General features: G+C 45.8%; 2 protein-coding genes across 3 annotated transcripts in view; one reads left to right on the top strand and one right to left on the bottom strand.

Moving 5' to 3' along the window:
• Positions 1-16,860, top strand: part of Pik3ca (phosphatidylinositol-4,5-bisphosphate 3-kinase catalytic subunit alpha) — a 35,329-nt gene extending 18,469 nt beyond the window's left edge. For both annotated transcript variants that reach the window (XM_029566209.1, XM_029566210.1), the window contains exons 14-21: positions 329-500; positions 3,334-3,440; positions 4,065-4,186; positions 5,288-5,366; positions 10,908-11,078; positions 12,510-12,627; positions 12,732-12,883; positions 13,487-16,860. In XM_029566209.1, coding sequence (XP_029422069.1) covers positions 329-500; positions 3,334-3,440; positions 4,065-4,186; positions 5,288-5,366; positions 10,908-11,078; positions 12,510-12,627; positions 12,732-12,883; positions 13,487-13,757 — 1,192 coding nt within the window. In that variant the 3' untranslated portion in view covers positions 13,758-16,860. The remainder of the gene's footprint in view (positions 1-328; positions 501-3,333; positions 3,441-4,064; positions 4,187-5,287; positions 5,367-10,907; positions 11,079-12,509; positions 12,628-12,731; positions 12,884-13,486) is intronic.
• Positions 16,861-18,981: 2,121 nt separating this feature from the next.
• The window catches only part of Kcnmb3 (potassium calcium-activated channel subfamily M regulatory beta subunit 3), a 20,450-nt gene continuing 13,940 nt past the window's right edge, over positions 18,982-25,491 (bottom strand). The window contains exons 3-4 of the mRNA XM_008838672.2: positions 24,453-24,648; positions 18,982-19,715 (exon numbers count right to left, since the gene is read on the bottom strand). Of these exons, the coding sequence (XP_008836894.1) occupies positions 19,479-19,715; positions 24,453-24,648 (433 nt within the window). The 3' untranslated portion in view covers positions 18,982-19,478. The remainder of the gene's footprint in view (positions 19,716-24,452; positions 24,649-25,491) is intronic.

The raw sequence follows: 25,491 nt of genomic DNA, 5'->3' as shown, positions 1-25,491 counted from the left end.
GCCTCGAACTCACAGAGATCCGCCTGCCTCTGCCTCCCAAGTGCTGGGATTAAAGTCATGCACCACCATGCCCGGCTTCTGTTCATCTTTTTTTTTAAGGATTATTTTATGTGTATTACTTGTAAGTAAATAAGTGCACCCATATTATGCAAAGCCCACGTTCAAAAGAGGGTGTCAGATTCCCCTGGAACTGGACTTACGGATGGTTCTTGGCCACCATGTGTATACTGGGATTTGAACCCGGGTCTTCTGCAAGAGGAACCTGTGCTCTTAACTGCTGTGCCATCCCCCCCTGTATACATCTTTTTAATCTCACTCATTCTTTTAGGTCTGAAATGCACAACAAGACAGTCAGTCAGAGGTTCGGCCTGCTGCTGGAGTCTTACTGCCGTGCCTGTGGGATGTATCTGAAGCACTTGAACAGACAGGTGGAGGCCATGGAGAAGCTCATCAACCTGACAGACATCCTGAAGCAGGAGAAGAAGGATGAGACGCAGAAGGTGCCCACCACCCCTGTGGCTTTGCACACTCTTTCCTTGCACTGGGACTGGATGGTTTCAAAGCTTGGGGAGCATGTCGATGGTAGCTCTTGCCATGAGTAAGGTTAGGATTTCAGATTGAATGCCCTTGCCTGTTAGCTGTGTGACAATTATGCGGGTGCCCAGGACTCATTTTCCTCAGTTCTAAGGTGAGAATTGTATTTTGAACATAAGGCAATCCTGAACACAAAATTAATCACGTGACTGGCGTCTGGTACATACTTTCTATGTAGCTGTAAGAAATTAAAATGATTCTTTTCCAATGGGAGAGATGCTCAGCAGTTAATAGCACTGGCTGTTCTTGCAGAGGCCTGGGTTCCTTTCCCAACACCCACATGGTGGGTAACAACCTTCTGTGACTCCAGTTCCAGGAGATCTGACACCCTCTTCTCTGTGGGCACCAGGCATGCACATAGTACATATATGTACATCAGGCACACACTTATACACATTAAAAAAAAAAAATCTTTTAAAAGTGATTCTTTCCTTACCTCATTTATTATCTTGGGAATGACCCTGAAAACGAGTGAAGAGAAGTTAGGTTCTGCCTTTCCCAGTTTGAACTGGGTACTGTGAGCACCTGTCATACTCCAGGCTCCCGACCTTACCGCCCTCTTCATTCAGGCCCATGGCTCACTCACCGACCTCATCACCTCTGAAAAGCGAGTACTTCTGCCTCAAGTGGAGGGGAATCCATTCACCTGTGAGTCCCAAGGGGCAAAGAATGTAACTTAGCAATGTTGAGTTGATTTTCCTAATATCTTCATTAATACTATTGGAAGGAAAAAACAACTCTTTAAAAATGTTGCTGCATTAATCTAAAAGTTACTGTGTTAATCTAAAAGAAAGTTACTGCTTTAATTTAAATACCTTACAGTATGTGAGTGAATTGGTTCTTTTAAAGTTTGGTATATAGATTGAAATATAGGTTGTTAGCAAGTAAATGTAAGACAGGCGTGGTGGCGCACGCCTGTAATCCAAGCACTTGGGAGGCAGAGGCAGGCGGATCCCTGTGAGTTCAAGGCCAGCCTGATCTACATAGTGAGTTCCAGGACAGCTGGGGCTACAGGAAGACCGTGATTCAAAAAGACCAAAAAAAAAAGTAAATGTAAAAGCTGGGGATGTGTCTGTGACTGCATAGCATGATGCATAAGCCTGTATTCCATCCCCAGCACCACAGAAACCAAGAAGGATAGTTAGTGGTTCACATCAGTAGTCCCAGCACTCAAGAAGCCAAGGCAGGAGGATCAGAAGTTCAAGGTCATCCCTGGCTGCATAGCAAGTTCAAGGCCAACCTGGGCTACCTGAGACCCTGTCTCAAAAAGAGAAGAGGGCTGGTGAGGTGGTTCCGCAGGTAAAGGCACTTGCCTCCAAATCTGCCCACTTGAGTTGGAGCTCCAAAACTACATGGTGGAAGGAGAGTACTGACGCCCACGGGCCTCAGTCTGGCCTCTACCTGTCCAGAGTGGCATGCACACACAGACACAAATAAAGAAATAAATGCAAAATTAAAAAGAGAAAAGAGTTGAACTGTTTCTGATGTGACAGTTCATGGGCAAAAGAGGACTGCTTTGGAAGAACTGAGTTTTAAAAAGCCAGGCAGCAGATAACTTGTAAATACAAGCATTTATTTCATGCCAGAGTTTTCCTGTCACAAGTTGACATTGGTACATTGTTTCAAATTAGGAATGTGGAAGTCATCACTCAGATCATGTTGGTTTCATGAGGGGCTGAGGAAGAACTGAGGGGCTGAGGAAGAACTGGAGTTGCCTCTGGGAATGGGCTGTTGCTGTGGGCGGTTCCTGTGGGCGGTGTTGGCCTTTGAGCCTGAGAGATCAGGTGCAGGGAGCCCGGTGCTCACAGTGCATTCGGTGCTCACAGTGCATTCAGTGCTCACAGTGCATTCGGCAGACGTGGTGGAAGAGGAGCCTGCAGCCAAGCCAGCTGCATATTCAGCAGCAGTGAGATTTGTCAGCTCTTCCGTTACATATAGTAAGAGGTGGGAAAGGGTCTTTTGTTCACATTCAACTGGGAAAAGTCATTTTGAATTCCCAGCTCCCAACCTCTTTTTTTTCCCCATCATTACATATTGTCTTCAGTAAATGGAGGTTTCCTAAAGAAAACATACCTGATATTGCTTGATGGTCCCATCTGTGATGATTTGCATTGACTGAAAGGGTGTTTCTATATTAGCTACATACTAGAAACTACATGTAGTATGAGACACTATGTAGCAAATGGTTTTCCAAGTTCTTTCAGCCTGATGAGGCTTTTTTACCTGACAGAGTGTAAATGTGGTGTTTTCTGGAAGGACTAAAAGCAAGAATACTAAAGCTCAGGTCTAAGGTGGGTGGTCTTTGGAGGGATGAGAGTCCATCATGGTGGGGGAGGCATGACAGAAGGCCTCCAAAGCTGAACACTCACGCCTTCAGTCAGGCACAGGAAGCAGAGAGAGAAATGGAGAAAGGCTGTGAGCTCTTAAAGCCCGCCCTCCAGTAAACTGCTTCCTCCAGGGAGTCTGCACCTCCCAACCCCTAAACCCACACTATCCACCCCCGGGGGGCAGTGTTCAGATACCTGGAGCCAGTGGGGGATGCTCTTAGTTCAAACCACCACAGTGTTTGTAGTTTTCCCTCTAAAAGTAAGGAGCAGCACGCTTTTTTCTTAAAGGGCCAGGCAGTAAGTTCTTGAGATTTTGCCTCTCATGCATCTGGCCTTCCTTACTGAGCTCAGCTGTGAGAGCAGCCAGTGCACAGAGGACACTTCTAACTGGGGTTGCACTTTTTTTTATCAGGTGCAGATGAAGTTTTTAGTTGAACAGATGAGGCAGCCAGATTTCATGGATGCCTTGCAGGGCTTTCTGTCCCCTCTAAACCCTGCTCACCAACTAGGGAACCTCAGGTAAGGTGCTCTTAGCAGCTTTATTGGTATGTTTAAATAAGTACCCTTCTAGAAACTTGACAGAAATCCAGTCCTCCAGTTCCTACAAAACTAGAATAATAAAATTGTCTTAAATTAGAGCTGCGTTTATGAGAATTAAGTTTTTGCTACTTTGATAAGAGTTTAAATTTTTCTGTGGTGAGAAGTTCTGGTATCAAGGCCAGGTGTGGTAGCGCACACCTTTAGTCCCAGCACTCGGGAGGCAGAGGCAGGTGAATCTCTGTGAGTTCAAGGCCAGCCTGGTCTACATGGTGAGTTCCAGGCCATCTGAGGCTACAGGGAGACCCTGTCTCAAAAAAAAAAAAAAGGAAAAAAGGAGTTCTGCGATCATAAGAAGTGAAATGTGGTCTACATAAAACTAAAGATGTATCCTTAGACATTTGTGAACATCTGTAGTCATAAACATTTTTAAAGATTAATATTTGTCTTTATAGTCCTTTGGAATCAATTCATATATAAAAATTGAAAGTTTTAATTCTTATAGCACTGCACAAAGCTGAACTGTATGTACATTTTAACGTAAATTTGAGACCCACAAATGTAACAAAGCTCGAGTGCCTGGTGAAGTCCTCGACTCTCTTACAGGCTTGAAGAGTGTCGGATCATGTCCTCTGCAAAAAGACCACTGTGGCTGAACTGGGAGAACCCAGACATCATGTCGGAGCTGCTGTTCCAGAACAATGAGATCATCTTCAAAAATGGCGATGGTAAAATAAACACCCCCCCACACACGGAGACCATGTATATGGAGTTGGAGGGATTCCGGAGAGTGGATGCAGGCAGGCATCTTTTCTCAGCCCCCCTTATCTGCCTTAAAGGTAGACCCTCCCTCTGAAAAGAACTCAATTGTCGTGAACCAGGGCAGACCAACCGGAGGTTGACCCTGCAGTTCTGATCTAGTGCCCAGTGATTACGTGCGAATGGGAACAAGGCTGACGTTCCTTACCCTGGGTACTCAGGTAAAATCATCTCCGTACAAGGTGGCTCAGCTGGAAGTGGTGGCACACCACGTCATCCCAGCGCTTGGGAGCTAGAAGCAGGAGAATCAGATGTTGACAAGGTCATCCTCTGCGAAACAGCCAGTTCAAGGCCAGGCTACACAAGACTGTCTCAAAAAGTTATCTCAGAGCAGCCCTTAGAATATTTAGAATAGGTGACATCTGTCAGGACCTGGAGTCAGTCTCCAGTTGAGCATCAGCCTGGTCAGTCCATCTTCCCTGGTTCAGGTGGCACTTGAACTCTTTTGTAATCAGGATTCCTGAAATACACATCTCCCTTGGCTCACTTGCTGTGGGCATGGGTGGTTTGCATGGCAGTTCTCCTGTAGGTGCTCTGTGTGCTGGTCCTTAGGACTGTGGTAGACTGTTCTCTATAGCTTAAAGTCTAACCAGGAAAAGAGCATTAAACGCAAACATTAAAATGACACAGGTGAAAGGACCAAATAATGTAAGGAGTGTGGTCCGCTGAGGCGGTCTGAAAGAAGGTCCTGATTGATGGAGAATGGGCTGGGAGAGGGGCTTAGTCAGTGACTTTCTGAGGACAGAGCACAATGGAGTGTCAGTGTCAGCCTGCATTTAGACTTAGGAGTTCATGAAATAAATAGTTTAGATGTACTTAGAGCTTTCGTGAAATCTTTTGTTACCGGATGATTGGGCGAATACTTTAGAAGTAGATTGAAAAATCAGAATACTGCTATCTTATAAAGTATCTTGAGGATTAAATACAGCTGTTTCCATTTGAAAATAATGGTGCTGTGCTCCTCTGGTTGTGTTTACCGTGCTTCGTGGTGATGCGTATTTGGATTTCAGATCTGCGGCAAGACATGCTGACTCTTCAGATCATCCGCATCATGGAGAACATCTGGCAGAACCAGGGCCTCGACCTTCGGTAGGTGATCAGCGCACCAGTGCAAGTTAGTCTTTTTTTGTTTTGTTTTTTTAATCTATGTGTATGAGTGTATTGCCTGCATGTATGTGAGTGCACCCGTGTTGTTCAATGCCCGCAGAGGTCAGAAGAGGGCTTCGGATTCCCCTGGAACTGGAGTTATGGAAGGTTGTTAGCTGATCATGTGGACACTGAGAGTTGAGCCTGGGTCCTCTGCAAGAATAGCCAGTGCTCTTACCTGCTGAGCCAGCTCTTCAGCTCCAAGAGTTAGTGTTGATTGTCAAAGCCCATGCAATGCACGTGTGTGTTGAGAACTGCGTGCATGGCGATGACAGGAGCTGATCCCAGTGGCCCTGACCTGTCTCCTCTTGCTTGGCCCAGTAACTGATGAGACTCAGCTAAGTGGGAAGAGCTGAGTCTGCCGAGCTCCTGAGGACTTTGCACATGCTGTGGAGTGTCGTCAAATATGGCAAAGTCAGATACGGCAAAGTTCAAAAGCAAGTTCCATCAGGAGGTGTGCTAATTCTCAAGTGTCATCAGGCCTCCGCTCTTGAATCAATTGCACCAAAACTTATGAAAACAACTGAGGCCATTATCAGTTTCCTGGTTTGTCTCCCCCTCTCCACAGTCACCTTCACACTGTCCATAGTCATCAGTGCTCTACCGTACTCACCTTCCCTCCTCATGGTCAGTAGTGCTCTGTCCGTCATCCCTGCTCTGTCCATAGTCATCATCCCTGCTCTGTCCATCGTCATCACTGCTCTGTCCATAGTCATCACTGCTCTGTCCATAGTCGTCATCCCTGCTCTGTCCATCGTTGTCATCCCTGCTCTGTCCATCATCATCCCTGCTCTGTCCATAGTCGTCATCACTGCTCTGTCCATCGTCGTCATCCCTGCTCTGTCCATCGTCGTCATCACTGCTCTGTCCATAGTTGTCATCCCTGCTCTGTCCATCATCATCATCACTGCTCTGTCCATCGTCGTCATCCCTGCTCTGTCCATCATCATCATCACTGCTCTGTCCATCGTCGTCATCACTGCTCTGTCCATCGTCATCATCACTGCTCTGTCCATCGTCGTCATCACTGCTCTGTCCATAGTCATCACTGCTCTGTCCATCGTCGTCATCACTGCTCTGTCCATCGTCGTCATCCCTGCTCTGTCCATAGTCGTCATCCCTGCTCTGTCCATCGTCATCCCTGCTCTGTCCATCGTCATCCCTGCTCTGTCCATCATCGTCATCACTGCTCTGTCCATTGTCATCACTGCTCTGTCCATCGTCTTCATCACTGCTCTGTCCATTGTCGTCATCCCTGCTCTGTCCATAGTCATCCCTACTCTGCCCATAGTCGTCATCACTGTTCTGTCCATCATCATCCACTGCTCTGTCCATCATCATCCACTGCTCTGTCCCTCCTGTAGATTTTCTGACTTGCTTAATCTCTGGTAGTTGCTGCTTCTGATAGATCTTCTTTCAGTTACTTCTCTCTTTGCAAATCCATTAACAGTCATGGACACTGAGCTGCTTTCCCTAAGTGCTGTGGTCGAAGGGGCATGTTACAGGCTGGCTGCAGGGAAGTGGGTTAAGGAGAATTCAGATGGTACAGGAGGCGAGTCAGGGTGCTTCTTGGAGACTGGTCATGGTGGACTGTCAGAACCATCCATGACAAACAGCAACACCCACTAGTGCAGAGAAGAAAATGGATCTAAGTCCCCAGTTTGGGCACAGAATTAAGTCATCCACTTCATGTTCTCCACTCCTGATAAACTGTGTTGTTCCTGCTGCTATCCAAAGACAGTGTTCTCCAGGTCAGCCTCCTTTCTGGTGTGATTTGTGTTGGGAGAGAATGTTGTGCTGCCAGGACCACTCAGCAGTGGAGCTGAGATTGCAGAACTGAGCAGTGAGGGTCAGCTGACCAGCTCTGGAAATGGTAGTAGGTGGTTGTCAGGCAGTAGCTATGCAAATAAAGTATCCAGTATTAAGACTGCAAATTTTAGAGTTTTGGCTTACAGTATTGTTATCTAAGTGAATTAAAGTAAAATTTATTTGCAACCTAAATTTTAAGTAAAAAGCACTAAAGTAAAATTACAGCAGCTTTTATCTTTTTGTGGGGTGAGGAATTGAGCCCAGGGCCTCAGGCACACTGGGGAAACTGCCACTGAGCCAGCCCTAGCATTTTTTTAAATTTTATTCATTATTTTTATTATATGTGTATGTGTGTATTGCCTGCATGTAGGTAAGTGCACCTGTGTCCTGCGATGCTCGCGGAGGTCAGAAGAGGCTGTCAGATCCCCTGGGACTGGAGTTACGGACAGTTTTTGGCGGCCATGTGGGTGCTGGGATACAAACCCAGCCCAGATCTTCTGTAAGAATAGCCAGTGTTCTTAACCACTGAGCCATCTCTCCAGCCCCAACCCCAGCATTTTTATACTTATCAAAAGTATAATCCAGACTCAAATTTATTATAACTACTTATTTTTCATATAACAAGAATTACTGCTCAATAGTAATAGGAGGAAGAAACAGGACAGAACGGGCAGAGGTGCCTTGGTAAGCCACTGTGCCTGCCAGGGCAGGTAGGGGAGAAGTCACTGTACCCATCAGGGCAGGTAGGGGAGAAGTCACTGTGCCCATCAGGGCAGGTAGGGGAGAAGCCTCTGTGCCCATCAGGGCAGGTAGGGGAGAAGCCTCTGTGCCCGCCTAAGAGAGAAGTGCAGGGAGCTAGCCAGGAGCCTAAAGGGAAAGGTTCACAGGAGTGTGGGGCCTCAGGAACGAGGGTTCTGGGGGTGGTAAGGACTCCAGGTAGCAAACAGTAGGCCTAGAATGGGCCACAGCAAATTCAGACAATGAAAGTGAGTATAGAGCACAGGAAGGGAGGGAGGAGAGAGACCAGCAGAGCGAAGAACGCATGCTCCGAGTGCTGCTCCTACCAGCCCGGGGCTCCACTTTGACCGCACACACTGCTTATTTTTATTACTATTCAATGTAACAAGACAGAAAGTACCAGAATCACGTCTTCATATCCCAAAATATGCTTGGACTAAGGAGATTAGGTTATAAAACTAGACATCTTTTTTCATGAAATACCATTTTTATTCTTTAAAAATGGATAGATCAAGTGTAAATATGTGCCTGTAATCTCTGCCATCAGAAAGTAGAGATGAGAGAATCCCAGTCTGAGGCCAACCTGGACTAAATACAAAGCCCTGTTCCAAAAATTATAAATAAGTCTAATGGGCAAGCCATGGTTATTCTGATACGGGTGCAGGCAAGTGTTTCTCTGAAAATGAACAGTGCTGGCCTCTTACACCTCTCCAGAGGAACGTGTGATGCTATTTGTTTCCAGTGACATTTGCACTTTAGAAGGAAAAATAGAAATTTGAAGAACTTAGCATTTCCCAAACTTAAGACTTTTCTGATAAGATTAGTGCTAATATCAACAGTTTGTGGCCAGGCATTGTGGCTCCGGCCTGTAATCCCAGAGTTTTAAAGGCTGAGGGAGAAGGGCTGACAGGAGTTAAAATTAAGCCAGCTTGGTCTATCGAAGGAAAACCAGGCCAGCCAGGGCTCTATAGCAAGACCTTGTCTCAAAAAACAGCCCCCAAATTGATTTTTGTTTTGTTTTGTTTTGTTTTACTGTGGTATAAAAATAAGCATCAACATTTAGAAAATCTGTATAACTTGGTGAACCAGTGGTCTTCTGGACAACCATACAGATCCCAGAATATCTCAAAGTAAAAGATCATTCAAAGACAATTTGAATCAGTTAGTTTAATGAAACAGTAGGAAGTTTACTGATTAAATTTCAGACCACATTGCAACTTGAATAGTGTCAGTGTCTGTCCTCAGAGGTCGCTACGGGTCACACTGCCTCCTTTTCCAGCTGCCCAGTCCAGGTGCTTCTTGTACTTCACCTAAGCACCGTGTGTAAGACCAGACATGGCGATGTAGCTGTAAGCCTTGTGCTCAAGAGGCTGAGGCAGGAGGAGCTTCAGTTTGAGGCCAGCTTCGACCATAAGGCAAGACCCTGTTTCAAAAGAAAAACAAAATGTCAATGAAAGAAAACTCCTGTAGATGACTGTGCTGGATGGCTTTAGTGTCAGCCTGACACACCTGGTTGGAGGGAGCCTCAATTGGGGAATTGCCTTCATTGGACTGACCTGTGGCCATGTCTGGGGGGGCATCTTCTTGATTGTTGAGTGATGTGGGAGGACCCAGCCCACTGTGGGTGGTGCCATCCCCCGGGCAGGTAGGCCTGTGTTATATATGAAAGCAGTTTGAATATGAACCAGGGGAGCAAGCCAATAAGCATCATTCCTCCATGGCCTGTGCTCCAGCTCCTGCCTCCAGGTTCCTGCCCTGAGTTCCTGCCTTGGTGATGAACTGTGACCCAGGAGATGTAAGCCAGATAAACCCTTTCTTCCCCAAGTTGGTATTGGTCAGAGTGTTTTGTCACAGCAATTGAAAGCAAACTAGAGCAATTACTTACAAGAATGTATATAAAACTGCAGCTGGTCTTGGGGCTGCAGCCCTGGCTCAGCACTTGAGCACTTCCCTCTTGGAGATGACCAGAGTTCAGTTCCCGGCACTCACATGGCAGCTCACAGCTGCCTGTGTCTCCAGTATCAGGGAATATGACACCTACCCTTTTCTGGCCTCTGTGGGATCCTGCACACACATGGTACACATAAACTCACACAGGCACACACGTACATGCTTAAAAAAAAATCTTAGCTGAGCATGGTGGCACACACCTTAAATCCCAGCACTCAGGAGGCAGAGGCAGGTGGATCTCTGTGAGGTGGAGGCCATCCTGGTCTACATAGTAAGTTCCAGGCCAGCTAGGGCTACAAAGGGAGACCCTGTCTCACAAAACCAATGAACCAAAAAAAAAAAAGGTGGGGGGGACTGGCTCTCAAACCCAGACATGAAAAGAAAGATTCTGAAAAATGTGAAATTCCTTTAAAAGGGGGGTGGGGCTGGAGAGATGGCTCAGCGGTTAAGAACACTGGTTGTTCTTACAGAAGACCTGGGTTCAAATCCCAGAACCCACATGGCAGCTAACTGTCCTAACTCCAGTCCCAGGGGAACTGACAGCCTCATCTGACCTCTGAGGGCATTGTGTGGCATGGGTGCACTTACCTACACACAGGCAATACACACATACACATAAGAAAAATAAAATTTAAAAAAGAAAAATGTGAAATTCATTTTCTCACTTTTTGTTTCATAGAGATGATACATTAGCATATAATAGTCTTAGAGGAATTAATAAATATCATAGTTTTTTAACTTTTAACATCAACAGATGCGACCCTCATGTAAAAAGCCTTTGGGTTTCTCAGAAGTTTCATAAGTGTGAAAGTGTAATTTTGAGGATTTTCCCAGGAATACATTTGTCAGTACGAAAAGGAAACTTAAGAATAGTAGGTTGTGACTATAAAGGTTGAATGTGACTAAGCTACGAATTCAACGTGGAAATTTTGGCCTGTTAAAATATTTACTGTTTTAAAATTCCATCTTTAACTGTCAATTTTCCAGAATGCTTCCTTATGGCTGTCTGTCGATTGGGGACTGTGTGGGGCTCATTGAGGTGGTGAGGAATTCTCATACCATCATGCAGATCCAGTGCAAAGGAGGCCTGAAGGGGGCTCTGCAGTTCAACAGCCACACGCTGCATCAGTGGCTCAAGGACAAGAACAAGGGCGAGATGTGAGTTGCTCTTCCTGCCTCAGCCTGTTCCTGTTCCTCCATGTGATTGAGTGGACTCTGAAGTTAAGGAGAAAACAGTTGTACTTAGAAAAACCGTGGTTGACTTTGGAAATATTTGTGGTTGTTGTATATGGATGGAATTGCTGATAATCTGGTAGAAGGCTTTGTGGTTGTTGTGTGGATGGGAGCTGGTAATCTGGTAGAGCCTGTACCATGGATATCTCACATTCGCTTTACTGCTTATTCTTCCTTTAAAAATAACATTATAGGGCTGGGGAAATGGCTCAGCAGCCAAGAGCACTTGCTCTTCCAGAGAATGTGAATTCAGTCCCCAGCATCCATATCACTCAGCTCAGAACTGCCTGTAACTCCAGCTCCAGGGAATCTAATGCCCCTCTTCTGACCTGCATGGCTACCTGCACTGACATGAACACACACACATGCACAACTGAAGATAAGTCTTAAGCCGTGTGAGGTGGTGCATCCCCTTAATCCTAGCACTTGGGAAGCAGAGGCAGGCAGAGCTCTGAATCAAGGTCAGCCTGATCTACATAGCAACTTCTAGGATAGCTGTGGTTACAGGGAAACAAGGGGCTAGAGAAATGGCTCCTCAAATAAGAACATTTGCTGTTATTCCAGAGGATCCAGGTTCAATTCCCAGTACCCACATGTCGCTAACAACCATTCATAACTCCAGTTCTTCTGGTCTCTTCAGGGCATTGCATGAATGTGGTACACTTACATACATTGCAGGCAAAGCACTCATACACTTAAAATAAAAATAAAATATTTAGAAACAAAGCGCTCAAGAGGCTAACACAAGAGTGTTGCTATGAGTTCAAGCCCAGCCTGGGCTGCTTAGGGAATTCAGGTAGTCCGCCTGCACTGCTAGTGTAAGACCTTATCTCAGAGAAAGGTAAATTGGGAGCGAGAGAGATGGCCTAGTAGATGAAGTGCTTGCCACACAAGCGAGTGGCCCTGAGCTCAGTCTCCAGCACCACATAAAGATGAGTGGCTCAAGTCTGTGCTTTGGGTGGGGACCTAGAGGCAGCTAGATCCTAGGGGCTCAATGACCGGCTGTCTAGCCAGTCATTGAGCTCCAGGTTCAATGGAGACCCTGTCTCAGAAAATAAGGCAGTTGATAGAAGGAAGATACAGACGGCAGCCTCAGCCCCCACACTGCATCCTGATGAGTACACGCCCACACACGTACATGCTTGCATTCCACACAGAAACAGAAGAGAATTATGATAAATAGTTCTTCCCTCCATAAGAATTGGGCTTAGGTCAAAGAACGTCTAAAATGTGCCTTAGAATTTTGTTGAAAACTTGAGAATCTCACAACTTCTCAGGTCTGCAGACACAGGAGTTCCTTAACATCAGTGAGAATCTTCTGTTATTGCACCTGAGGTGTTTGTTTCTTCTCTGTAGATACGATGCAGCCATTGACCTGTTCACACGCTCATGCGCTGGGTACTGCGTGGCCACATTCATCCTGGGGATAGGAGATCGACATAACAGCAACATCATGGTGAAAGACGATGGGCAGGTAGGGGCCTACTCCAAAATGCCTTCCAGTTCTTTAAATGTTCTGAAACAAGGTGTTTTATGTCCACATGCACAACCTATAATGTAATTTCTTATTTTTGAAAGCTGTTTCATATAGATTTTGGGCACTTTCTGGATCACAAGAAGAAGAAATTTGGTTATAAACGGGAACGTGTGCCATTTGTTTTGACACAAGATTTTTTAATAGTGATTAGTAAAGGAGCCCAAGAATACACAAAGACCAGAGAGTTTGAGAGGTAAGCTCATGAAAACCAGCCGAGTGGGGAGGCTGGCTGCTGCCTTTTAAGATGCTCAGGCCAATCAATGTTCTCTAGCAAAAGCAGCTCGTGGTATGTTTTTGGTTTGGTTTGTTTGTCTGATTTTGTGGGGGGTTAGAAGTGAAAACTGATTTCCTTTATTGAGTTAAGGCCTACAAAGAAAGTGCCCCTTAGACTTCATAACATACTGCAAGTATTGCTGCTGTTTAAACAGTTTAGTCTCCATTTTACCTCATCCTGTACTGTGCAGCTTAGAACTCACGTTAGTCCTAACCCGGGGGGAGTCGATGAGCTGTGGTTCCTCTGTGCACGTACCCTTGTCTTAAATTTCCATTCTCTGTACAAGTCAGTCCTGACCTTGGGAACCTGAGCCCTTGAGGCCTTACTGCAGTGTGGAGCAGTTCAGACATCCAATGAAGACTGAATTCCAGTGTACCAAGCCCTGTTGTAGGTGCTTGTCTGGCAGGAAACAATGTTCACCCTTTAGAGCACACACTGGGGAAGCGGGGACCTTTGCCTGAGTCAGCTCTTCTAACTCAGGGTACTAGCGGCTGCACTGACCAAATGCTCTTCCGTGGGCAGGTTTCAGGAGATGTGTTACAAGGCTTACCTAGCTATCCGGCAGCATGCCAATCTCTTCATCAACCTGTTCTCCATGATGCTCGGCTCCGGGATGCCCGAACTGCAGTCCTTTGATGACATTGCGTATATTCGGAAGACTCTCGCCTTGGATAAAACTGAGCAAGAGGCTTTGGAATACTTCACAAAACAAATGAATGATGCACATCATGGCGGCTGGACGACAAAAATGGATTGGATCTTCCACACTATCAAGCAGCACGCTTTGAACTGAGGGGGAGCTGGGAACTGCACTCAGGTGCCCGGCTTCCCCACCACACAGTAGCGAGCGCGGCAGCAGGCAGATAGTGCCCAGGGATGGCACAGGCCAGGAACAGCATTACAAGCAGAATGCTCTATAATTTAAGTACTGCAAATGCAAACAGGGTTTGATAGCACTAAACTAGTTCATTTCAAAATTGAGCTTTAGAATAATGCGCAATTTCATGTTATGCCTTAAGTCCAAAAAAAGGTTAACTTTCAAGGTTGTTTGTATCTTTTTTTAAAAAAAAAAACAAAAAAAACAAAAATCCCCAAAATACATACAAATGATGGAGATGAAAAAAGAATGACATTCTATTTGTCTGCCAAGGATCTGTGTTTAACACGTGGACACAGCCCAGGCTGAGAGCAGCCTCAGGGCCAAGTCAGCTGGAGCTTATGTTCCCTTACAGGAAACGGGAGGAGCGAGAATTCTTATTTTCCCATTGATTTTCAAACTTAAGGTTCAAAGTGGGTTTTTTGACTCCTTGTTTGATGAAGAAAAACACTTGGGGTAGAAGGGACTCACTTTTTATTTCCAATAAATCAGCCCTTTGGATGGATTTTGGGTCTTATCTGCAGTTTTGGAAGGGGGCACAAGTGAGACCTGGGGCCGGGGGCAGTTTTGTTTTGTTGGGTTTTAGGGTTTTTGTTTTCTGGACAGTATTTACAGAGATCTGACCTATTTCCTAGGGAAATTCTGGGCTCCCGTCAAGTACAGTCATCATCATAGAGGAAGGACAGACGCTCCTGCCCAGAGTTGTACAGTGCGCACTTCTAGTTGATTGTTTCTCCTTTTGCAATTGAATTGAATACATTTTTTCATGCATGTTTTCCAGAAAATAGAAGTATTAATGTTATTAAAAAGATTATTTTTTTTTATTAAAGGCTATTTATATTATAGAAACTATCATTAATATATATTCTTTATTTACATAATCTGTCCCATAGTCATGCATTGTTTTGCACCCCAAGTTTTTTGTTGTTGGTAACTGCATGGCTAGCTCTTCTCTCGGTCTGTAGGTGAGGCTCGGGCACCATTCCATTCATGCCAGTGCCCCGTGGGGCTAGTTAGGAAGCAGATGGAACCACACCGCCTTCCTTTTCTGCTGTCCGTTATCCCACAATGCCCTCATCTCCCGTCCGTCTTGTAGTCGGGAATGGCAGTCATAGAAGGCCAGTTACTAAATGGATGCTGTGTCGACTGCCATCCTGACTCTTAAACCCTCTACAGAGGTCTGGACCTGAGTGACTCTGTACACTATGGGAGACCGTAAGCCATGAGCTTTTCCCTTCTTGGGCTGTGTATCCACACCTCGGCGATAAAAGTTAGACACAAAGCCATTTTAAGATCATGTCCCATTTCCTACTGGTCGGTCTTGCTCCACCATCATTAAATCCCACTTGACACAGAACACATTACTCAGCATTCTGAAAAGCACTGATGTAGGGGCTAGTGCTAGTACTGGTCACTCTAGGCGCTCTGCTGCGCATTCAGAATGAACGATTGTTGTCCTAGGAAATAGCTTCAGCGAATGCTCAGATGCCACACCAAAAAAAAGTGCAATAATTGACTGACAGCTTCTAGCTTAGGCACACTATTGGAGAACCTCCTCATAGAGTGTGCGCTCCGTCCTCTAGAAAAGCAGCATCACTTTGAACATGCTCATCCGTGAGGTCAGATACCCATAGTAGAAGTTTTGAGTAGTGAACAGGGGACACTAATAAAAATACTCTTTAATACCTGACTCTTTTAGAACCCTTAAAGGGAATAATTATTGAAGATTTAGGTCCTTCACTGAAGCATGTATATATTATTGCCAACAAGAAAAATCTGAAGATTAGGGGAACTTAGTTCTGTAAACTGTTTTTGGAATAGTTAAGCAGAATTTAAACTCTGTTTTAAGCAGAAAACCAGATAGATTCTTTTGCAGATAGAGAAAACTTCATAACTTATTTAAACTTTGCAAACTTTGCATTTAACACTTTGTGTTACTTAGATACACGCAGTTGCTAGACACTAACATCCCATTCTTTCCTGTATCAGTAAAACTCAGTGACGTGGTTCAAATCTGAAACTTTGATGGGAAACTGAAGAGCTACAGAGAGCTGTGTTTTACCCAAGTGCCAAAAAGCCACAAGCCTCTTGGACAAAACTGATAAGAGTTTTTGCATTTTTTCACATCAGCTCAGTTACCCCAGCCCCACCCCCACCCAGGATCTGTCCACAGTTAAAACACAGCTAGCAGCTTAGTTTATTTCATCAAACACAACCACATTAATTTTGTTCAGAGATACAGACTCTATATTCTGTAAAGAGAACTGATTAAAAAGGTAGTGTTCAAAAAGGCAAAAGCCAAACGAGTTGGAAACGCCTGGGGGTGATTGAGCTGTGCTTCAACTGAGTGGTGATGTGGTCACCCCCGGGTGCTTCCATGTTCAAACATCACTTCCTGTAGACGCTAACTATGATGCCAGGACTTTACAACTTCACTAAGTCAGTTGAGGATAGTCTGCCAGGCGTTGCTTCTGGAAGGAAAGCACTTCTAAAGAGAGAAGCCAAGTACACGGTAGCCAGAAATAATGTTTGAAAAATTATGCTTTAACTTTTTACCATAGTCTCAGCTACATAAAAACATTTATTTTGAAGGTTTTTGAACTGCTGTTAATTTGAAATCTTACTGTGGAGTTTGGTTTGTTTTTTTTCTGAGATGTTTCTAATTGGGTTTTTAAAAAGGAAAATGGAATCTGGTTGCTGTTTCCCAGTCGAACCTGTGCTGTTTGTGGTTCTTGGTGTCTTCTGTAAACCTCGCTGTCAGTCGTCCCCTTCGGGGCTGTCCCTTCTCATCTGCTTTCTTTTACTGCCCGTCAGGAAATGGGGACCGGGTGAATATGTAATGAACTGTAAAATATTTTAATGTGTAACTTTTTCAACTGTGAAATTGACTATTGGTTTTTTTCATGAAAACAGCTGCTGATAAAGTGTTTTGTGTAAAGTGTAGTTCTTACTAGTCAGGAAATGGTGACTTGATTACATGTGTATTCCCTCTTGGATTTTATTTTAAATGGATGGTGATCTTCACATAGGTAAAACACAGCCCATCTGTGTCCTCTGCCCATTGGAAACTGATCTGACATCAGAAAAATGGAGTGGCCTATTAAGGGCACGGTGGAAATCTCACAACACGTAAGCCTGGGTTTGTTTTTTTACATGACGACTTTGTAAATCTGTTGAATTCGTAATTTGATCAGTAATCCATGCTTGCCAGCTCTTTGAAGCAGTTTAATTTCCAGTAATATGTTAAAACTGGTATGTTAACCCTTTTCTGAATGTTAATAGTTTCCATGTGTTTCCTTGTCTATGTAAACTACAGACCTGGGCTGGACCCACACACTCAGAGACCACCTTACGGAATGACATTGATGCCCACACATCACTAAAACATGGAATCCAAAGGCAGTGCACGGTATGGTAGGGTGTGTGCTTCTGCGCTATGAGGACAGCTTTCCTACTTAGATGTTTGGGAAGGGGGCGTGTGGAGGGAGGGGCTGAGCAGGAGGCACTCAGACAGGCATGTCCACACAGAGGCTGGAAGCTGTGGGATGCAGTGTGCACAGCACTGAGGATTTTGCTCTTCAAGTACAGGACTGTGAAGGCTGACTGCTCGGCCTCCAGCACCTTCACTTGAGGACTCTTGGTGGTGGGGTGATACAGCTGGGCTGTTTTCAAGTGCAAACAAAACAATTTTAATTATTAAAATTGTAAATATATCTTATGTGCCATGGCCTGAGAAGCCTTTGTTTGGTTTGGTTTGGTTTGGTTTGGTCTTCTTGTAAACTTTACTTTTACTCTTTGGAAGGATGATGGAACCTAGCTCAGACAAGTTTGCTCCTGGGAAAGTTGGTAAGTTCATCTCCAAAGGCTCATAGGGGAGACAGATGAGGAGCTGGAATTCCAGCGTGGGAAAAATTGGGGGCTAAACTTTGTCCTGGCTCCAACCATTTGGAAAGAGCTGCTGCCAGAGAGGTCCATGGTGCTAGGCTCATGGAGCTGGCATGTTTGTTCCGCTCTTAGTGTGGCCATTCTCAGCTGTGTGTTTGCTAGCACTAGTCAGGGATCTTTAACAAAGATATGAACAGACACCAAGGCACTGAAGTTGAGTTTTGAGTGATTAGGAGTCTCCCTGTCTTAATTAGTTCGTTTACTCTTTGGAGTGCTCCCTTGATGAAGGGCGTACCTCCCTGCATTCGTGCTTTGCCATCCCTTTGCCTGGGTTTTAAGTGTCAGGGTCTCCACTGGTTAGAGGAGGGGGCAAGTGTGAACTGTGAGATTTCTTTGACTTAGAAAGGTCTCTGGTGGGCAGGCTTAGAAGGAGGCCCTGTGTGTGTGCAGTTGAGGGCAGCTGACTCCCACTGCCAGCCGTAGACTCCGTTCTGCATGCTCATGAGTGCAGAAAGAACTATGTAAGTACACTGAATAGGCTCTGAAACCTCAGTCAGCCATTGCGGTAACTCAGCGGCAGAGTCATCTGTATTTTTAGGTTCTTTTTGTTGGTCTGTTAGCAAGAGGCAAAACGCCTTTAGTGTTTTCTACTAAAATAACTATTAACGACACTAAGCTCCTAGGGCTGGGGGCGCAACTCAGTTGGTAGAGCGCTTGCCTAGCGTGTGCAGAGCCCTGGGTTCCTTGCCCAGCACCCCATAAACGGTATGGTAGTGGATACCTGTAATCCCAACACTTAGGAAGTGGAAGTGGGAAAATCAGAAGTTCAGGGCCAGCCTAGAATATGTGATCTCCTGTCTCCAAAAAAGAGACAAACTCTTTAGTTCTAGTATGAGTTTCCAAATGTACACATAAAATAAAAATAATAAATTTTTTTGTTTTGTTTTTGGTCTTTTTAAGACAGGGTCTCCCTGTAGCCCTAGCTGGCCTAGATTCACTATGGAGACCAGGCTGGCCTCAAACAGATCCGCCTGCCTCTGCCTCCCGAATGCTGGGATTGAGGCGTGCACCACCACACCCGGCTGTTGATTTCTTAAGAATGAAGGCCCTGCTGGAGAGATGGCTCAGCAGATAAGAGTACTGGCTGCTCTTGCAGAGGACCTGGGTTCAATTCCCAGCACCCCCATGGCAGCTAAGAACCATCTGTAACTCCAGTTGCAGGGGATCCAACACCCTCTCCTGACCTCTGTGGGCACTGCATGACACAAGTGTACTTAACGTACATGCAGGCAATACGCTCATACACATAAAGTAAAATCTTGAATTTAAAGGTCCCTTATTAAAATTAATGTATGCTCCTAAAAGTGGCTAGAAATCTTGACTTTTATCTAATTTCTACAAATGTTTTGATTATGAACCCAAAGGGTTTGTTTTTGGCACAGGAGGCTGCTCCCTTGGTAGCCCAGGCTATCCTTAAAATCAGGACTCTCCAGCCTCAGCTCCATAGCTGCGCTACTGTAGGTGTGCACCCCACCCCAGGCTCCAAGAACCCAGGTTTCAGATTCCAGCAGTCATTTCTCTGTCATTCAGACTTTGGACTTGACCTGGTTAGATACAACCCAGACTAACACATGGCTTTACAACATAAAGTAGCCTCAAAGACAGCCACACCCACAGCTCTGCTGAGCTTGCCCTCCCTTTCCGGCCAGTTGTAGCCAGTTTACTGCTCTATATTTTGTTCATTCAGTGAACTCACTGAATTTCAGTTCCATGGTCTGGTGCACTGTAAGGGGAAGAACAGTTTGGACTTACTGCAGCAAGGTTGCGTGTATTATGCTTAGAGCAGACAGCTCCACTGAATTCAAGACCTCTTCCCCACTGTGCTGTTCTAGCTAGAGGTCTGGCCTGTGGCCGCACTTGCTGCTGCCTGTGCTCATCACAAACTGTCAGTGTCTGCTTGTCCTTAACTGCGCAGTCTGTAACATCACGCTGTTTATTAAAAAAAAGAAAAAGTGTCTTGTGTCCAGACAGTCCTTAGCATGTGATGTCAGCCAAGAGCTGTGAGAATCTGTTTGGTCATTTCTTGTGAAAAGCAAACCAGTATTGCTGTGAGCAGTCAGATTCAAGTTCATTTCAGTGGCTAAGAATATTTGATTGAAAAGCTGAATCTGGGGACTGGAGAGCTGGCTCAGTGCTTTAAAGAGTACCTGTTCGGTTTCCAGTACCCACATGGCAGCTCACAACCCAACCATCTGTACTCCAGTTCAGGGGATCTGACACCCTCTTCTGGCCCCTAGGCACCAGGCATGTACATAGTACATATAGATTACATACAGGCAAACACTCGTACACATAAAATATAAATATATTTTTTAAAAGAAAAGTAACTTTTTATTCTGGTAAATTCTAGAGGAATGTATCGAATTTCTTTTAAAGTATAAAGAATTACATACGTGGACGAGTGTGATGTATTATTCCCTGTCGCTTAGTGGTAGAACTTGCCCAGCAATGTGCCTGAGGCCCAAGGTTCAATTCCCAGTACAGGGGGGATTAGATATTTGTGTATTTTAAGCAGACATAAACACGCATACACGTTGCTGTATGTGTGTGTTATAAATGTGTGGGAAATGAGCTGTTTCCTCAAGTCTTTTGAAGACCAGAACCTACAAGTGAAGTCAGGCTAGAAGCAAGCTGGCTTTGCTGTTATTCTTAAGCGTTGCAGAAGACGAGCCTGGGCCTGCCCTTGACCGGTAGTGAGACATGAATGTCAGTGCTTTGTGCTTTCCCAACTCAGCCTATCATTGCTCAGATTTTATTGAACCACCAAATGATTTGACTTCAAATTGATTTTGTTCTCCAGTTTAATGTCTCTTTCCTAGATTGGATGCAGTCACGATCTGGATGGAAAACCTCAGTAACCAATGCACACACTTGAGACTTCCATGTTTGACTTTGCTAGGGAAACATCACAAAAATTGCATCTTCTTGACATGGAATTCATATTCACTAGGAAATGGATTGTTTGAGATTTCTTTGAGAAAACAGCATAAACTTCATATGGGGTGGTTTCTTGTACATGCGCACATGTATTTCGTCATGGGGAGATCTGGTATACAAAGCAGTTCTCCACAACCTTCAAACAGTAAGTCCTGAGACACGTGGATTCCAGCTAACCAAGGGGCTGGAGGCTGGGGTGGCAGAGGACACAGCTCTGATGGCTTCCACTGTCACCAAGGAGGGCCTGGCTGGCTGCAGCAGATTCATCACCCCAGTTTGCAGCTTCTGGTGATCCTACCACTCCCCAAGTTGGCAGAGGCTAAACTCGCTGTTCCACACCCCACCTTGCTTCTGGGTTAGGACCTACCCCTGAGAAGCTGTGGGCGGAAGCGAAGCCTGCTTTGAGGCATGTTCTCACCATCACACTAGAGAGAAGGTGTGACCCAAGAGTCTTCACTGCCCATTGCTGTCAGTCTGGGCATCCTCTTCACTGATTTCTGACTTGAAGTTAATGGGCAATAAGCTGGCTTGGACTCAAGGTGTGGGTTGATTACAGTAACACATCAGCGTTGCTTCAAAAGACTCATTCTCCTGTGTGCAATTAAACGTGGGTGTGGGTGTGGCTTTAAAGATGCTCTGAGGCACATTGGAAAATCAGCAAACTTTGGGCTTAATCTGGGACGCACATGCTGGAAGGCTTGACTGTTAAGTTGTCACCCCAGCCGACTGCATTGCAGGACTATCGCATGGGGCTGTTAAGCAGGGAGGGGCGTCAGGTGAACACTGATCCCTGGTACAGCTTCTACTCCATCCACATATCTGGTTGGTTCTCCTGTTCCCACCAGAGTGTGCAGAGGTTGGAAAGAGCTTAGGAAAGGCCTAAGTAAGTTGAAGATGCTGCATATCAAGGTCAAGTGCAAACAGCTCTTAACTGGAGTTTTCTAGACAGAAGCTCTCCTCTTGTAATGAATGGCAAAGAACAAACTATAGACCGCATGGCATGCCTGGGGTTTCTCACATTTTGAATGATGTTTGTCTATCTATATAGAACGAACTGCTGTGTATGTGTGTATGTACATGCACATGTGTGGAGGCCAGGGGACAACCTTGGTGGGTGTCCTCAGGATCTCACTGAGGAGCTCACACATCAGGCTAGGCTGACCGGTGAGCTCTGGAAACTCCCCACGTCCCCAGTGCTGGGTTTGTAGGTACAGGCCACCACGTCTTTTTTTCAACCTCGATTCTAGGGATCAGACTCAGGCTTGCAAGGCAAGCACTCCCCCTGTTTTTTGAATGAAGAATGTTTTCACATGAGCTACACTACCTAGGCTCGTAGCTGAGTGCTCAGTGGGCAGATAACAGTGATTGCTGGTTTGTGTGCTTACAAGCTCAAGGAGACCTTAGTGAGGGAAAAGGGAAGGGCATCTTGACCTCATTTTGTCCTGAGGGAACAAAGTGCTTCCTTGGCTAGTGTGGAAGGAGACTAGAGGAAGAAAAACTTCAAATTTGTACGTATTTTTAGAGTAAGAAAACTTTAAAAGTGTTCTGCAAATTAAAATCATGTAGTGCCCACCTTCCTTTACTCGGCTGGTTTGCAGACAGGCATGATTTATGTTTAGCATCATTTTCATGCTGGGGATCAAATCCAGGATCTTGTACTTTCGAGGCAAATGCTCTTCCTGGGAGTTGCAACCCCCAGATCTGTTTCAAGGCCAAGTTTGCTTTGAACTCCTGGTCCTCCTGCCTCAGCCTCCCAAGAGCTGGCATCACAGGCCTGTCCCACCATGCCTCCCAGGCTCACACCACACTGTGGACGCCCTGCCCACCCTGCCGGACTGTTGGCACAGGAGGGACAGGTGCTGGGTCAGCCTCACCATGCCAACGATCAGGGCCCCACCCAGCAGAGTCGCCGAAGGCCACAATAAGCAGTGGAAGACTACGGCCTGGTCAGACCTCACGAGAACCACGGCTTTGGGGTGCCTGGGACTGTAGAAGCAGGCGAAGGGAGTTCCGTTCCTGTGGTCGAAGAATTCTTTGATGCCCAGGGCACTGCTGAGTAGGTCGTCCTTGTCTCCGGGACACCTGGGTGTGTAAAAGCACTGGGAATGGGAGGGGGAGGACAGGTGACGTCAGCAGTGGCCAGCACGGAGCGGTCTGCTTCCAGAGACTCGGCTCACTACTCGGCAGGCAGCATGCAATGTGGTCATCCGGCTTAGTGGGGGGACTGACTGGACTGCACAGAGTAGAGCAGCCGTGTCCCAGTGCCGCAGAACACTCGGTCTGTTACCATGTCCATTAGCTTTGGGAGTCCTGTGTGAAGGGGCTACAAAAATGTGAGACTTGGAGCTGGGGAGATGGCTTTACAGGCAGCCGCTGCCCAAGCCTGACAACCTGCGCTCCGTGCGGTGGAAAAGACTCCTGTAAGTTGTCTTCTGGCCTGCACACACACACACACACACACACACACACACACACACACACACAGCATGTTCACCTGTGCCAACGCACACACACTATAAACAAAAATAAATTTTACTGTGTGAGACTTTAGAAATGACTGCATCCAAAATAGAAAAGCAGAAACCATCCAGTTCAGTGCCTAGCCAGTCACAGTTACATACATTTAATTTCAGCATTTACATGCAAAGAGTTCAAGACCAGCCTGGTCTATATAGTGAGTTCCAGGACTTCACAGTGAGACCCTGTCTCAGTAAATAAATAAGCCTTTAAAATAAGTGCTTAACATTAAACTCACATGTCAACCAATAAGACTTTCACAGTTAAGTGTAACTGAACTTTTTGTTTTGGGGTTTCTTTTGTTTTTTGGTCTTTTTGAGATAGGGTCTCCCTCTAGCCCCAGCAGCCTGGAATTCACTATATAGACCAGACTGGCCATGAACTCACAGAGTTCTACCTACTTCTGCCTCCCAAGTGTGAGTGTGTAACCATGAACTTTAACCAGTAGTTAAAATGCTAACTTCGGTTTGTTATTTTGGGTGGGGGTTTTTTTGTTGTTGTTTGTTTTGTTTTGAGACAGGGTCTCAGTGTGTATCCCTGGCTGGCCTGTAGACCAGGCTGGTCTCCAGCTCACAGAGTCTACCTGCTTCCTGAGTTCTGGGATTAAAGGCATGTAGCCCAACCAGACTTAAATTATAAAATTATAACAGCTCTTTAAACATCTTAATAAGAATTAACTGCTTGACTTAAGGTAGACTGAGGTATTCTAACTGGGGCTGTGATAGGGAGACTGCCCACCCACTTAAGGCCCCGCCTGTGGCCTGCAGCAAATCTCAACACACTGAGCTGGGGAACTGGGATCTGCCTGTCCTTTCGGCACGCCCCAGTCCTCCAGGGTCGCTTTCGGCTTCATTTATTCTGATGGGTAAATGGAGTATCTCATAAAAGTGTTCAGGGGCTGGGCTGGGGCTTAGTTGGTAGAGTCCTTGACTAGCAGGCACAAAGCTCTGGGTTCAGTCCTTAGCACCTCATAAATGTGTGGTAATGCTCACCTGTGATCTCTGCCCTTGGGAAGGGGAGGCAGAATCCAAAGTTCAAGGTCATCCTTGGTTACATAGGGAATTTGAGGCCAGCCTGGGCTATGTGACTTTTTTAAAAATAAAAATTGCTCGCTGACTGAAAACCAACTTGTCCCCACCACGACCTGTGCCCTGCTCAGGACAGTGCTGTGCAAGGGCTACAAGGGAACTCGAGGTGTGAGCTTCATGTTACCTTGGGGTTGGCCTCGGCAGCTTCTTCGTCATAGTGAAGGAGGGCTTTGTGGCCTGAATGGGTGAGGTTCACCAACACCTGCAAACACGGGTACCTGCCCTGGCCACGGCAGTCAACTTCACAAGTGAAGGCAGAGTCCGACCAGTCAACAATGTGCGTGCGGACTGTGGTGCAGTTTGATTCTTCTCTCTGAGGGCTTTGGATAAAAAATGTTCTTCATAAATGGAGCTGTGAGGGTGTGAAAGCAGCTACTGGAAAATTGACAGCTGACACTAGCTGTGTGTCAACTAAAGGCTGCAGGACAGGACCCACCAATGCCACACTGCGGTCAGGTAGCAGGTGTCTGGGTTCTGACCTCACTGGTGTGCCTCCTCTGTCCCAGCCCGGATGGTCCCTTAGATGCTGCAGTCAGACTTTGGAAGTCAGCTGAATGCATGAAGACGGACTAGCATGGATTCTGGCTCAGGAGGTCGGTCTGAGCTGAAGTGGCATTCTCTGTACTTCATAGCACTTATGATGCAGGTCTTTGGAGAAATAAACTAAGAAAAGTTTCCCTAAATACTGTGCCACTGAGAGTCACACCCAGAAATCCTGTCATCACTGGTTATCCTCTCAAGACACACCTGCCGCCCTACTGGTGAGAATGGGCCTTCAGAACCGGTTCTGATTGTAAGACCGAATTCACAACCCCCACTCTGCTTCCTGAATCTCAGGCCAGTGTGTCTGCACCCCTGTTAGGAGACCCCATGTGGTTTTGCTGTCAGTGAGCTCCTCAGCATTATGAGCTACAGTCTGTTTATTCTTTTTTTAAATTTTTTTTATGTGTATGAGTGTATCGCCTGCATGTATGTGAGCGCACCTGTATCATGCAATACCACGGAAGTCAGAAGAGGGTGTCAGAAAAAAACTTTAGCTAAAGGTATTTATTTATATTTATGTATTTATATTTTTGAGACAGGGTCTCCCTGTAGCCCCAGCTGTCCTGGAACTCACTATGTAGACCAGGCTGGCCTTGAACTCACAGAGATACACCTGCCTC

Source organism: Nannospalax galili, unplaced genomic scaffold (genome assembly GCF_000622305.1).
Source record: "Nannospalax galili isolate Female #2095 unplaced genomic scaffold, S.galili_v1.0 scaffold179, whole genome shotgun sequence".
Lineage (NCBI taxonomy): Eukaryota > Metazoa > Chordata > Mammalia > Rodentia > Spalacidae > Nannospalax > Nannospalax galili.
This window is presented reverse-complemented; position numbering and strand designations above follow the sequence as displayed.